Here is a 14296-nt window from a genome sequence, read left to right as displayed (position 1 = left end):
TAAATAAATTCTTACATCGCAAATATGCGCGTACAGCCTCTTTCCATGCAGACTTCTTCGGCCATATATATATATATATATATATATATATATATATATATATATATATATATATATATATATATATATATCTCAAAGCACTTATTAGGGGATGCATATCTTGCAGCGTCTGTGTGTGTTTCTATCACTTCTAATCTCTCTGGGTGGGAACCTATTTGTCTGTGTGTATCTTTGTAGCTCATGTGTGTGTCTTCAGTATCATTTTGCAGCTAGAATTGCCTGCTGTCCTTTCCTTGTTACTGTGAGCTGATAGCGGTACGAGTCGACAAAGCTCCGTAATGGAGAACTGATACTTGCCACCCCCCCACCTCCCACCCCCATCGCGCTGCACTTTTCATTTGCTGCTGAGATGACTTTGGCTCACAGCCATCACATCCAGCCAATCTCCTATCTTGTATCTGCTCCATTACTTTGCATATCTGGGCAAATTTATTTGCCAAAAATCACAAAGAAAATTTTTAGCGTTTGTGCACATGCAAGTGTGTTCATGCACCTGTTGGCAAGGCGCTGCTGGTGTATCTGGTGATCAAGATTCCATTGAAAGTGAAGGATAAGCGATCATTAGGATTCTCTGGGATTTATGGAGGGACTCTGTTTTTAAACACCCCACATTTTGTCATTATTTCGATTTGAAAAGGATTTTCATTTGTTCCTTCAAGGTGCTAAATGGATCTCTTTTCTAACGCTGTAATAAAACCATTATCCAGCCAATAATGTTCCTCTCCATGCATCTGCCTTTGTAATCATGTCTCTGTTCAACATAATGACTGTATCATCAATACCACTTTTAACACAGACTTTGTGTTAAGCCCTTTACACGGCTCTGAGGAGAACTCACCTTCAACTCATTTCCACAATGGCAGTTACCATGTTTATTATATAGCCTCCATTGTCCAATGGCAATGTGATGTCATCAGCTCACTTGTTTCCTACAAATACAGCCTGAGTGACCTGAGGAAGACACTGCTGGGTGGAGATGTCACTTCATATATCCATCTATTCAGCCTGTACACATGCTGCAATGTTGCATCTTTAATATACTTCCTACCTAACATACTTCTCTTCTAGCCTTTGAATGTGGTTCTAAACATGTCTTCCTCTGTGTCTCCCTCCAGATCTTGGTCAACTCTGTGAGCCCCAACCGTCCAGCCGTGCTCTATGAGAAGGTGACCTTAAGCGAGGGAGGAAGTCCCTTGCTGCGAGACATGCTCTTCAGCCCGGATCAGCAGTACCTCTACACACTGACGGACAGACAGGTGAGTGTGAGGCTTGAGACACGCACACAGAAAAAGCATAAAACATCATGCAAAAGGAAGTTGATGTAAGCATTGGCGCTAACATCGTCTAGGTGGTGGACAAGGCACGGAAGTGACAAATAATCCATGATTAGTGGTGGCGTCATTCATCCTCATCAGTGTGAAAACTCAGCACAAACACAACTTTCACACTCAGAAGGTGTAGACTCGCATAACGCATGTAGTTACCTCTGCAGGAAGTACGTTTTGGCTACGCTAACAGAGAAAACTGGCACAAAACATCTTTGATGGGGGAACAAATGGCATCACTGGAACAACATGGAATTAAATTGATTAAGATCCTGAATTTGATGACATAACACCAATGTGTTGTAATAATGACAATATATATGTAGCCATCATTAGAGTATGTATACGGCAAGGTGATGGTGCCGAGCTAACAAGGCTTTGTTAACACACTCGCCTCCAGTTACATATGTGATTTGGGTGGACCTGTAACACATATTCTGTTGTCCAGAGTGGACCACCCCCACCCCCCATTAGACGCTCCTGCTCACTGTACAATTACAACATAACTCAACCCCACTGGATGTAATTATGCAACACACACACACACACACACACACACACACACACACACACACACACACACACACACACTCTCTCTCTCTCTCTCTCTCTCTCTCTCTCTCTCTCTCTCTTACACTCTCACACTAACCAATTCCCATTTGCACCATGACGGTCTGCTAATAATCAAGACATTACATTCACACAGACATACAGAGTGTCACAGGTCACATGTGGTGTGTGTGTACGTGCCCACGGTCATTACCAGCTCCACCGCTGGTTAGGACTGTGTCTCCTTTGATGGTGAGACGGCAGGAGGAAGGAAAGGTGGGGGCGGAGGAGAGCGTGTGGCATCTCTGTCGCTCCCCAGGCCCAGGTCTCATTAGTGTGGTGAGTGAAGGCAGCAGAGACGGGAGCATGATGTGAATATGCTGGTATTTAATACATCTAAAGTGGGCGACGGGAGAAGACGATCTAATTAAAGAGGGTGAGATGCGTGTTACAGGTTTGTTTTATGGAAGGTGTTTAAGAGGAGTCATTTTTATAGCCTGCTACAGCAAAGCCTGGCAGTAAGTGGCGTGCTAATCTGTGATGCTTTGTGTTCGTTCAGGTCGGATGGATGTTTTGCTATGGAAGTCATGGCAATAGCAACAGATACACACAAGATATTTGACCAGATCACTAAAGTTACAATACAAACATAGGAAACTTTCGTGAGCAATCACATGAGATCAGAGATAGTAGACTGGTTCAGAATTTTAAATTCCCTTGTGCTGTTTAACAGGGCTCAATGGGTGCATGTACCACCTCATGAGAAAGATCTAAATGCGCAGTAGGGTGCAGATTGTCTAAGGCAATTTTTACAGTTTTTTATAATAAGTAGAAAATACTCTTACATCAGCCGCAGTAAAACAGTCGTTCATCCTTTCGTCGTCAGTCTACTATGTGATACTAGAGACAAGGTCACTGAAGAAGATCTGCAAGATTTCATAATCATGAAATACTGTTTTAATCTTTAAGGTAGATTTGCTTTAACTGTGTGTGTGTGTGTGTGTGTGTGTGTGTGTGTGTGTGTGTGTGTGTGTGCGCGTTTGTATGCATGTGTGTATTTGTGCTTGTGTGTGTGTGAGTGACTTGATGGCCTGCTTATTCTTGGCAGTTGTAGCAGCGAAGGGGTGACACGCGCGCGCACACACACACGCCTCCTTCATCTTGCTATGAGTTTGATCACCATTAATGGTTTGCAGGCTTGAGTTAAGCAGAGCAGGGGGATAAGGTTGCCAGCAGGCCTGTTATCTACCCCCCCCCCCCCCCCTTTCCAGCTCTAATGACTGGAGGGGGCAATTCCCCTCTCCTGCCCTCCACCCTGTCCTCATCTTTATCCTCTGCCCTCCATCTTTCCTGATATACCCCCACCTCATCCCTACTTTCATAAATCCATGTCTCGGCTGACACACACACACACACACACACACACACACACACACACACACACACACACACACACACACACACACATTTCCATCTAAGCCCAAATTGAGCCCCCCAACACCTTCTTCTGATCCCACTCCCATGTTTTTAATGATCTCTATTGCTCCGTTGCCACTTACTTAGTCCGTCTCTGAATGGAGGCTGTTAGCCCTACAGTAAATATATAGCAAGTACAAGAACACACACACACATACACTTCTCTCTGTGAAAATTGGTGAATTGAGAGAAGGATAGACAGTAGGGAAGGTACAAGAATTGATCTATATTGGTTGGGGTTGGTACACACACACACACACATTAGTGTGCGCGCACACACACACACACACAAAGAGTAGTGTATATGCACGGGGATTGCAACCATGCTCCTGTCTCCTATTTTCTTATGAAATAGATACTGGATACTCAAACCTGCTCTTATTTCTCAAGAAGTGTGTGTGTGTGTGTGTGTGTGTGTGTGTGTGTGTGTGTGTGTGTGTGTGTGTGTGTGTGTGTGTGTGTGTGTGTGTGTGTGTGTGTAGTTGGTCGCCTGCTGGGGTTTCTCAGACAAGCCAAGCACATTAAGGTGTCACTGGACATATCCACTGATGCATAGCTCATGACAAGTCCTCCCTTCTTTTGCCACACAAATGTGCACACATACACTCACTCACACACACACACACACACACACACACACACACACACGGTGAGTCAGAGTTTGGTGCTCTGTGATTTATGATTTGCTCTGTTCCAGCTATATTCATCACTGTCATTATTATCAATGGAGGATGTGACAGCAGGAGAGGACGTCCTGCTGCTGCTGCCAGTGTTCACGTGTGCCTGTTACATTATGCTATTGCAGGAATTTTGATGCTGCACTGTCAACGTTGCGTATTGCCTGTTATTCTGTGCATTTTGTTCATGTTAATCACATTTGACACTCAACAGTATTTGACTTATAAGTGACTAAAAAAAAAACCAGGTTGTCTGCACCAGCCGATGTGAAAAATCTTGAGGATATTGATATGCATCTACCCACTTAATGCCAAGCTCTGATATATACATGCACTCACAAACCCACGCAGACACAGTCATGTTTTCCTCCACTTCAGTGCACATTACATTTTTTATATATTTATTTATTTTTTATACTCCTGTAAAGGAGGGCAAGTCCCCACAATTTGAGTGTTAACAGATTAACAGTATGTCTGTAGAACAAAATATCTTTTACACACATACACACACACACAGGCACACTCAGAGTTTTACCAATTGCTGATGCTGTCCTCAATTAATTGGTCTGTTATGCATCCCTGAAGTGGTTTTACCCCCTCATCCCCCACCTCAGTGTTTTCGCCATTTGTAAATTAAGGATAGAGCTGCACTAAGAGGTTTTAACACTGACAGTATCTCAAACCAAACTCAAAAGTAACTTTTTGGAAGAGTCTCTCTTCTGAGAAACTGGCAATCTGTGCATTCATCTCACAGCGTCCTGGCTCAGTTGAAACATTCCATCATCAAATCATGTCCTCTTCTGTTATCCAGCCAAAAAGGTAGAAAGTTCCATCTGAATCTGATGCCACAGCTGCCATCCTTGCTGTCTTTGTACACATACCCAGCCTTAGTCTCTCTCTCTCTCTCTCTCTCTCACACACTCTCTCTCACACACACACACACACACACACACACACACACACACACACACACAAAGGGGTACCCCTATCCTCTTGCCTTGGATTTTGATGGCATCCATGCTTTTGATTGTGGTGTGTGTGTGTGTGTGTGTGGTGCTGGCTAATTGCTGGAAGCATGAATATTCATCTCCTCTGGTGTGGGAAGAGGGGCTGCATTTGGATGGAGTGGGAGCGTCCTGGAAACAGACAAGAAGGACATGAAAGGCTTGATACAGCGGAGGGAAATGATGTATTCTGTGTATGCATGAGACAACCTTTGTTCAAGCAGGCTGCAGTGTGTGTGTGTGTGTGTGTGTGTGTGTGTGTGTGTGTGTGTATGTGTGTGTGTGCGCATGCGCATGTCAGTAAAGACATGTCTGTCTTGCTCTCATTTTGTACCAGAGTTGGTAAATTTGCTTATGCATTGATTCAGCTGCATCTACATGTCTTTGTAACAATCCACACACACACACACACACACACACACACTTCAGTGAGTGTTTTTGTGTGGGCTAAGATCATTGTTTAAATTTCCATTCAGCATGAAAAAGAAGAGTCATAGAAAGACTTTCTTCCCTCCAAGGAATCTGTGCTCATCCACATGCTTACACACACACACACACACACACACACACACACACACACACCGCTTTTAGAATACACACGTTGAGTCCTTACAATAGCATACAATGTGTGTATTGTGCAAATGGCTCAGTCAACAAGGCCTCATCAAGTAATAGCTTACACATAGGGTTTCATCAGATATCAGTCCTCAGCAGGAGTGTGGGTGTGGGTGTGTGTGTGTTTGTGCACATGCACGCGTATGTCTGTTTACATTCACATATTACTGGTTTGCTGCCAATCTTGTTAGTAAACACATTAGCACCGACTGATATCAACACACATAATAAGGCAGCTGGTTGTATCAATCAAGAGTGACATCTAGTGAACTAGATACAGCTAATCAGTCAGCTCTAAGTAGCTCAAAGATGAATTTCCAACAATTTATCAAAACATGGCAAATTGAGGAAGTCCTGAAATTAACAAGCACAAAATACAGCAGTTATCTTTAGCTGACACTTGGTTATATCAAATCAGATGTAGCACTCAGCAGATGTAATTCGCTTGAATAGATATAAGATAGAGGGAACTTTTTCCCATCGATTTGCAAAAGTTATTAATTGTCTTGCGATTCTACCATCTAAGTATCCATTTGAATTCACGAGTGCAGCTCCCGTGTCCTCTTTTCCCGCTCTCTTGGCTCGACAGTGTAAGAATTGACGGAATTCTCGTCTCTTCTCTGCTACACTCACACATACACACAAACACACTGCATCCATTTACACTCACACATTGGGTCGGACCATACACACACACACACACACACAGCAAGGAGGTGGTCATTGTTATGTAAATGTTAATAGAGCTGGTGCAGCGAGGCAAGGATGGGAGTACAGTGACTTGAGAGGAGGGGTGCTGGTGGGGGTGTAGCCATATATGAAACTCAGTTACAAGAGTTCAAACCATTGAAACACCTTCCTCAGCTCACACACGTGTATGTCTGTGTATATATATACTGCTCAAAAAATAAAGGGAACACGAAAATAACATCCTTGATCTGAATGAATGAAATGTTCTTATTAACTACTTTGTTCTTTACGTAGTTGAATGTGCTGACCACAAATCACACAAAAATTAACAGGAGGAATGGATTCAGGTCTGGGGAACGGGCGGGCCAGTCCATAGCATCAGTGCCTTCGTTTTGCAGGAACTGCTGACACACTCCAGCCACATGAGGTCTTGCATTAGGAGGAACCCAGGGCCAACCACACCAGCATATGGTCTCACAATGGGTCTGAGGATCTCATCTCGGTTCCTAATGGCTGTCAGGCTACTTCTGGCGAGCACATGCAGGGCTGTGCGGCCCCCCCAAGAAATGCCACCCCACACCATTACTGAGACACTGCCAAAGCGGTCATGCTGGTGGATGTTGCAGGCAGCAGAACGTTCTCCACGGCGTCTCCAGACTCTGTCACGTCTGTCACATGTGCTCAGTGTGAACCTGCTTTCATCTGTGAAGAGCACAGGGCGCCAGTGGCGAATTTGCCAATCTTGGTGTTCTCTGGCAAATGCCAAATGTCCTGCACTGTGTTGGGCTGTAAGCACAACCACCACCTGTGGACGTAGGACCCTCATAGAGTCTGTTTCTGACTGTTGGAGCAGACACATGCACATTTGTGGCCTGCTGGAGGTCATTTTGCAGGGCTCTGGCAGCGCTCCTCCTGTTCCTCCTTGCACAAAGGCGGAGGTAGCAGTCCTGCTGCTAGGTTGCTGCCCTCCTACGGCCTCCTCCACATCTCCTGATGTACTGGCCTGTCTCCTGGTAACACCTCCATGCTCTGGACACTACGCTGATGGACACAGCAAACCTTCTTGCCACAGCTCGCAGTGATGTGTCATCCTGGAGGAGCTGCACTACCCAAGCCACTTGTGTGGGTTGTAGACTCCGTCTCATGCTACCACTTGAGTGAAAGCACCGCCAGCATTCAAAAGTGACCAAAACATCAGCCAGAAAGCATAGGAACTGAGAAGTGGTCTGTGGTCACCACCTGCAGAACCACTCCTTTATTGGGGGTGACTTGCTAATTGCCTATAATTTCCACCTGTTGTCTGTTCCATTTGAACAACAGCATGTGAAATTGATTGTCAATCAGTGTTGCTTTCTAAGTGGACAGTTTGATTTCTCAGAAGTGTGACTGACTTGGAGTTAAATTGTGTTGTTTAAGTGTTCCCTTTATTTTTTGAGCAGTGTATATATATATGTGTGTGTGTGTGTGTACACACACACATATGTGTATTATTCATTCCCCTGGCAAATTTTGACTTAAAGTTTCTTTTATCCAACCAGCAATTTTTTCCTTTGTTGGAAATGATGCAGGCATCTACCAGAAGATAATGAGATGACGTACAAGAGGCATCTTGTGGGAAAAAATGATTCCTCGCTTTTATTTACATTTGAACAAAAAGTAGCCCATCTAAAGTTATTCATACCCCTCGGAAACTGTCACAGTCTATGGGAAAAGCCGAAGTTCTATACCATTCCAAATAGTCCAAGCTGTTCTAAAGCATCCTAATTACCTTGTTTCATTGGGAACAGCTGTGTTAATCAACTCAACAGGCGAAAAACAGCAGCTCTCTGCAGGTGGTTTGTTGACAGTCATGGCTAAGACAAAGGAGCTCACTGAGGACCTGTGGCTGCATGTTGTGGCTGATCACAAGTCAGGAAAGGGCTATAAGGCCATATCTGACACAATTGTGAAAGATGGAAGAAGAAAAAAGTTAATCCCTTCTGAAACTTTGTTTTTACCAAAATAGCATTACTATCCATCCAGAGAAGGATGTTGTCATGACTTCTTAGTCTCATAGTTGTTCCCTGTTCAACAGTACCTCTTCTGGTGTTCTTAATCGTTTGAAAATATGTGTGTGCGTGTGCGTGTGTGCTCGCCTCATCAGAAAAGTGTGCTCCAACACTTGTCTTGCATGTGATACTATCAGTCCTAATGGAAGTCGAGCTGTCACTAGATAGCTCTGTCTTAGTCTCATCTCTCTCTGTTTTACTCCACCGTCTTTTCCCAGAGGATGGCGTGATAGAGCACCCTGATAGGGTTAGGAAAGAGGGTGAGATGGATGGGGGAGGGTAATTGTTTCTCTCCCCCTCTGTCCTGCTCTCCTCCTCCTCCTCCTTCTTCTCAATCACTATCAACTTGACATACAATTGGTCTTCCTGTTGCTTGACTGTGATTTGGGTGGAAAGACGCAGCTCTGACGGACTGTCCTGGAATGAAGCCAATCAAAAGCTGGCACGATGACCCTCGGATCAGCATCACTGGCTTCAGTCTTGTGCTGTAAGCACCAGCCACAGTGGCCAGAATAAAAATAACAATGAAGGGTCACTCATGCAAGACAGCAGGGGAATAGTTTTGAATTTCTTTTCAAATTCAAGCACAGGGACCCTCGTAAGACTCTGTTATGATGTCACATCTGGGAAAAAGTGGAAGCAAATATTCTGCTAGAAACAACAAAAAGACAACATGATATTTGTGATTGCTTTTTCTTTTCTGTTTTACTTTAAAAAAATACTATCTAAACAGTAGGCTGTTGATGCAATATAAAAAAAAAAGGGTCTCTTGGCTAACTTTTTAGAAGACATGGCCGATACTCACAAGCTTCCCATGTATCTGCATAGTTGGAAGGAGGCCTATACACTAATTTAATTGTTGTGGTATCTTCAAAACTTCCAGGCAGGTAGTTTGAATGACAACAAACATATTATCTCAAAGTCGAGCTGACAGATTTTGTTTATCCTGTTTGGCTCTTCGCCAGCTCTCCACAATTGGTATCCATCCATACACCTACTGGGATCCACTTTCAGATGGCAACTAGTGTGAGCGCAAATAAAGTGAGAGAGAAAAAAGGCAGCAGCTTTTCCTCTCTACTCTGCCTCTCAGCCTGCGTATGTGGTGGTGGTGGGTCGTTTGGCAGTGCGAATGGAAATGCCAGCTGTGTGGCTCCTCACTCCTCACCAAGTCCATTTACTAAAGTGACAGAGTCATTTACCAGGCAGCCGACCTCTCCCATCCTCACTTAATTAGAAGACCTCTAAGCCTGTCACATTTACCTCTTTCCCTCTTGCCCCCCCCCTTTCTCGCAAGTCTCTTTGTTCCAGTTCTTTGTTTTCTGCAGTTTTTCAATCTCTGTCTTGCCTTTCATCTCTTCTCTCTCACTCTCACCACTTTGTTTTTCTCTCTTTCTTTCTGTCAGGGGTCTCCATCACATGAAGGCAGAGTATTGTAGAGCAGTGGACACATAAAGAATGAGAGTGTGTATTGACCTATAGAGGGATATTAGCTCTTTCTTGGAAGAGTTAATGGGAATGTTCAGGGGATGAGGATGATGATAAAGAATGATGGGTTTCCACATATTTTGTTTTGAAACCCTTGTTTGTCTCCTCACCTTTTGTTTTTCTTTGTGTGCCACACCTAACTGTTGATTTACGCTTACTTTTAGCCTTGGTTTGTTTCACCTCAAGCAAAGTTCTCTCTAACTTTGTTGTAAACAATATTTAGGATTGTCACACAAGAAGTTTACAAGTTACAGGGATGTAAACACACTGGATTCGTCTTTTTGTTTGTTCTGGACGCCCCACAGTACAAACAGGGCCGTTTCTATGGAAATTCTGTCATTTTTAAATCCCTGGAGGACCTGCAGCAAGTAAATAGGAGTGCATGGCACAGCGACTTGCATTTATCTTGCAACAATGAATGAGATTCAAGTTGCTGGCTCCAGTTAAAGAATGATTATTGACAGCAAAGACTACCTCTACGTTCAACTGAGACCAGGGGTGTCAAACTGTTCCAGTAAAGGGTCGTGTGGCTGCAGGTTTTCATTCCAACCCAGCAAAAGCAACACTTGATTCTACTTAAATCAACTAAGCTGTGTTCACACAGCTCATTGGTTGGATCAGGTGTTGCTTTTGCTGAGTTGGAATGAAAACCTGAAGCCACACGACCCTTACTGGACCAGTTTGACACCCCTGACTTAGACGCTGTGGACAGACCTGGTATGTGTCAGGTGTAGAGGTGGCAGCTCCAAAATGTATACAGTTTCAGTCCTGTAGAAACATCGGGGACTAAAGTAAACGTGCATGGCTGTAACTCACTCAGGGAAAAGTGTATTTGCACCACATTTTCCACTGTTTTTACCATTGATGTTGAGTACTTGATACTGACAGGAAGAATAAGCTCAGGATTTGCCAAAATATAACAACGTTCCCTGGCATTTCTTTGCTTATGGAGACTTTAGATGGTTAAACAATGTGTGAAAAAAGCAAGTGTAAAGCCTGGTTTATGCTTCTGTGTCACGGTGATGGTGTAGGGTCTACGCTGTCATTGAGCATTTGAAGTTCTGCGTCAAGGGAACGCGTTGCTCTGCAATTCACCGCTAAGCCGCTAGGGGTGGGGCTGTGTCTTTGTATGGTTTCGGGGGCTCTTGTTGGATTCCAAAACAAAACTATTTACAACAGAAAGTCCAGTGCTTTTCTTTGAACGACTGTTTGCTTTCATGAATCAAACTGTAAACTTTGAACACGACAAAAATGACTTCTTGTGGCCATTTTCTTCCGGAGACGCACATATTTGTCGCAGAGGTTCTTCCACCTCTTCATGCATTCGGCAACCTTCTCTGAGCAGACCAATCACAGTCCTTGACGTTCACGTCACGACGTGTCGAAATCTTAGTCAGGATTTTTTGGAGGTGCACGTCAGGCTACTGCGTAGGGTCCGCGTAGACGCAGAAGCATAAACCAGGCTTAAGACTGTGTCTGATGGTTGATATTAGCAGTGATGTCATAGCTGTTGAAGCAGCAGCATGGATGCTGAAAATTGCTGAGCAGTAGTGGCAACACTAGCTTAATTACATTGCTTTCCTTTTGGTAGAATTGTAGCTTTTCAGTAGCTAAGCTCTTTTATTGACCAAGCATTGTGGTTTTGTCCACACAACTTATATTTTCCTAAGCTTGTGTGAAACTTGAGTTCAGCACTGCTGCAGTCTGGAATGAAATGAGGGATCAATAAGTTAAGGCCATTTCTTTACCATATCTGGGCTGCCCACGTGCTCATTAAAGAGAGAGAAAATAGCACCTAAACTAGCAACAACTTTCTCTGACTTATAATGTGACCAAGCTATTTTCTACTCTTACAACCTTTCTGCTGGAAAACCTGATTTTTTTTGGCTTGTCGAGGCATTTTCATGTCCATGGCTTGAACACTTCACAAGTGTTTCACCAATATTTCACTTGGAAGCACATCCGTGATATTTTGAAGGCACTTACACACATGCGCGCACACACACACACACACACACACACACACACACACATAGACAAACAGACATTGTGAAACCACTTAGTGAGCTTCAACACCAAGTTATTGTAGGCACCCTGTGTTGTCTCTTTGCTGTTTCTGAGGTTGAAAGGAGTTTAAGTTGTCATGTTTATTGGCCTTGAATGTAGGATATGTGCAGACTCTAATGACAAATGAGCTGTTTGATCTTCCTCTTATTTTCTCCAGTATGTAGCATAGAAGAAGAGATCAAATGAGTATTTCAGAGGAGGAAAAACAGTAGAGGAGATGAATAATTGAGCCAAGCGCAGGAGAAAGAGGATAAAAAGATAAATGAAAGAGGCTGAACAGAGCGGGACAAAAAAAGTAGACGAAACACGGGCGAGAGAGAGATAAAGAGAGAGAAACAGGCAAGGGCAGTGGGCTGAAAAAAAAAATTCTGGTGGAGTTTGGAGAGAGAGAAAAAAAGAGATTATAGCCATCATAGTAGGCATGGTTTTTCTTCCCCCGTGACACATAAAGGCCAAATTGACTAAAACGGCTCTGCAGTGAACAATCCGAGTTGATCACTGTAGCCCGGTCTGTCAGGAACAGCCGTGCAGCTGCAGTGTAACACTGATTTAGAATTTGGTCGTCATGCAGCCAATCGAATGTGACAGCTGATGATTTTTTTGTTGAAGTCATTGACGTGATTACTGTTTCTCACAATTCCACCCTTCCTCTCTTTACCCGTCTTCCTCTGCTAGTCTTGTTTGCCTTGCTGCTTATCAGTCAACACATCGAGCTCCTGGCCTGCCATTGATCTCCTAACACCCTTACAATCCGGTCAATGCACACACGTTCAGCCTTTGATACAACCCACTGGCCTCCCTGAGCAGGTGTTCCAGCACTGCAAGAGCATGCACACTTACGTGGACACCCCACTGAGAGCCATGTTTCCTCAGTGTGGTTAAAGGACGGCTTGGAAATCTGTGGAGGGCAGGGTAGCACTCTGTTGATGGCATGATACATGCATGCATTGCGTGAATAGAGTCACAGCTTAGTAATGATGCGGAAACATGTTGAGCCACATCAACAAAGCAAAAGAGGCTTCTGGAGCTCCTCTCCTGAGAAGCACTGGAAATGAACCTGAACACTAAAGGTGGAAGCGTGTGTATTCCTTCTTCTGTGTTGTGACCACCGTCGCTCCTCCCTCCTAACGGGGGTCATTGTTGTTCTATCATGGTCACAAAGCTGAAGTGACACCTCTAGCCACTTTCACTCAGAGATTCTGCAGCACTGTTCCGAGTCTCTGCTCGTTTACACAGTCAGACAACAGTGGTGAGGGAATTCATGCCGTAGCAGCCTAAACACAACAGCACTGATGCCTAGAATGAGCTGGTCTAGTGTCACTTTATCCAGGCCTCTGCTGCAGTGGAACATTCTGTCCCACCAGTCGACGTTCATTTTAAGACAACAGCAATATTCCTAACTCCTGCTGGGGGTGTAGAAAGGAGGGTTTGTGTTTGAGAGTGGGCATGATGGTGTAGGGGTGTTGGACTGCTCGCTGGTTCAGTCAACTGGCAGGAAAAATGTGGGTGGAGAAAGTGATGAAGCACTGTTGGTCCTGCCTTCATTGCCCCTACAGAAGGCCCTTAACCACAACTGTTCCAGTGGGAGCTGCTCACAAGCAGCAGATCAAACTGGTTGTACTGGGAAGCAGAATGTGATCAGGTTACTTTAAGAAGTTGTTTTTGTTGTTGTTGCTTTTTAACTGCACATGACTGTTCACTGCCAGCACAGATGATATTATAAGATGGAAGGTGATTGACAGTTCATGAAATAGTGTCGCCATCACAGCTGTCAGTTTAGAGAGCAGAGAAGACGGAGAAAAGTTGCTGGGATGGTTGCAGGTGCCCCACTTGATGTCTGATTTCTCATCCTTAAATCAGTAGAAAGGAGGATGTGTCACATATGAGAATGTTTGATTAGAAGGGACCTTGTCTCCACTTCTCTTCTTAAACACTGCTTTCTCAAACCGCACAGTAAAGGACGCACTGGAGGAGAGGAGCAATAAAAGAGCTGCAATTTCCTTCTGGCATCCGTGAATGCAACATTTTTTTTCTTTTTTTTTTTTCTCCAATTATATGGAATTTAAATTTTTCTACTGAATGTTCCTGAACTTCTGAACTAGAGTTGTTGAGGCTTGGCAAGATTGTTCTGAAATGTTGTTTGAATCTTCTGAAAACACATCAAGGGGACTCACAATGTTTGGTTTTAGGTGTTAACAGATATACTGTTATTTTTACAACTGATCTGTCCACTTAAGGACTGTTGATCTGTCTCTCGCTCCGTGGTTCCCTCTACCAGAGTACTCTCATTCTGTGCCATC

The 14296-nt window shown here is 44.0% G+C and overlaps 1 protein-coding gene across 3 annotated transcripts in view; it reads left to right on the top strand.

Annotated features, from left to right (window-relative positions):
- Positions 1–14296, top strand: part of plxna1b (plexin A1b) — a 199720-nt gene that overhangs the window by 90950 nt on the left and 94474 nt on the right. For all 3 annotated transcript variants that reach the window (XM_086198826.1, XM_086198827.1, XM_086198828.1), the window contains exon 4: positions 1176–1316. In XM_086198826.1, the coding sequence (XP_086054952.1) occupies positions 1176–1316 (141 nt within the window). The remainder of the gene's footprint in view (positions 1–1175; positions 1317–14296) is intronic.

The sequence above is a fragment of the Aulostomus chinensis genome, chromosome 3 (genome assembly GCF_037954235.1).
Source record: "Aulostomus chinensis isolate RoL2024-O1b breed Wild chromosome 3, RoL_Achi_v1.0, whole genome shotgun sequence".
NCBI lineage: Eukaryota > Metazoa > Chordata > Actinopteri > Syngnathiformes > Aulostomidae > Aulostomus > Aulostomus chinensis.
This window is presented reverse-complemented; position numbering and strand designations above follow the sequence as displayed.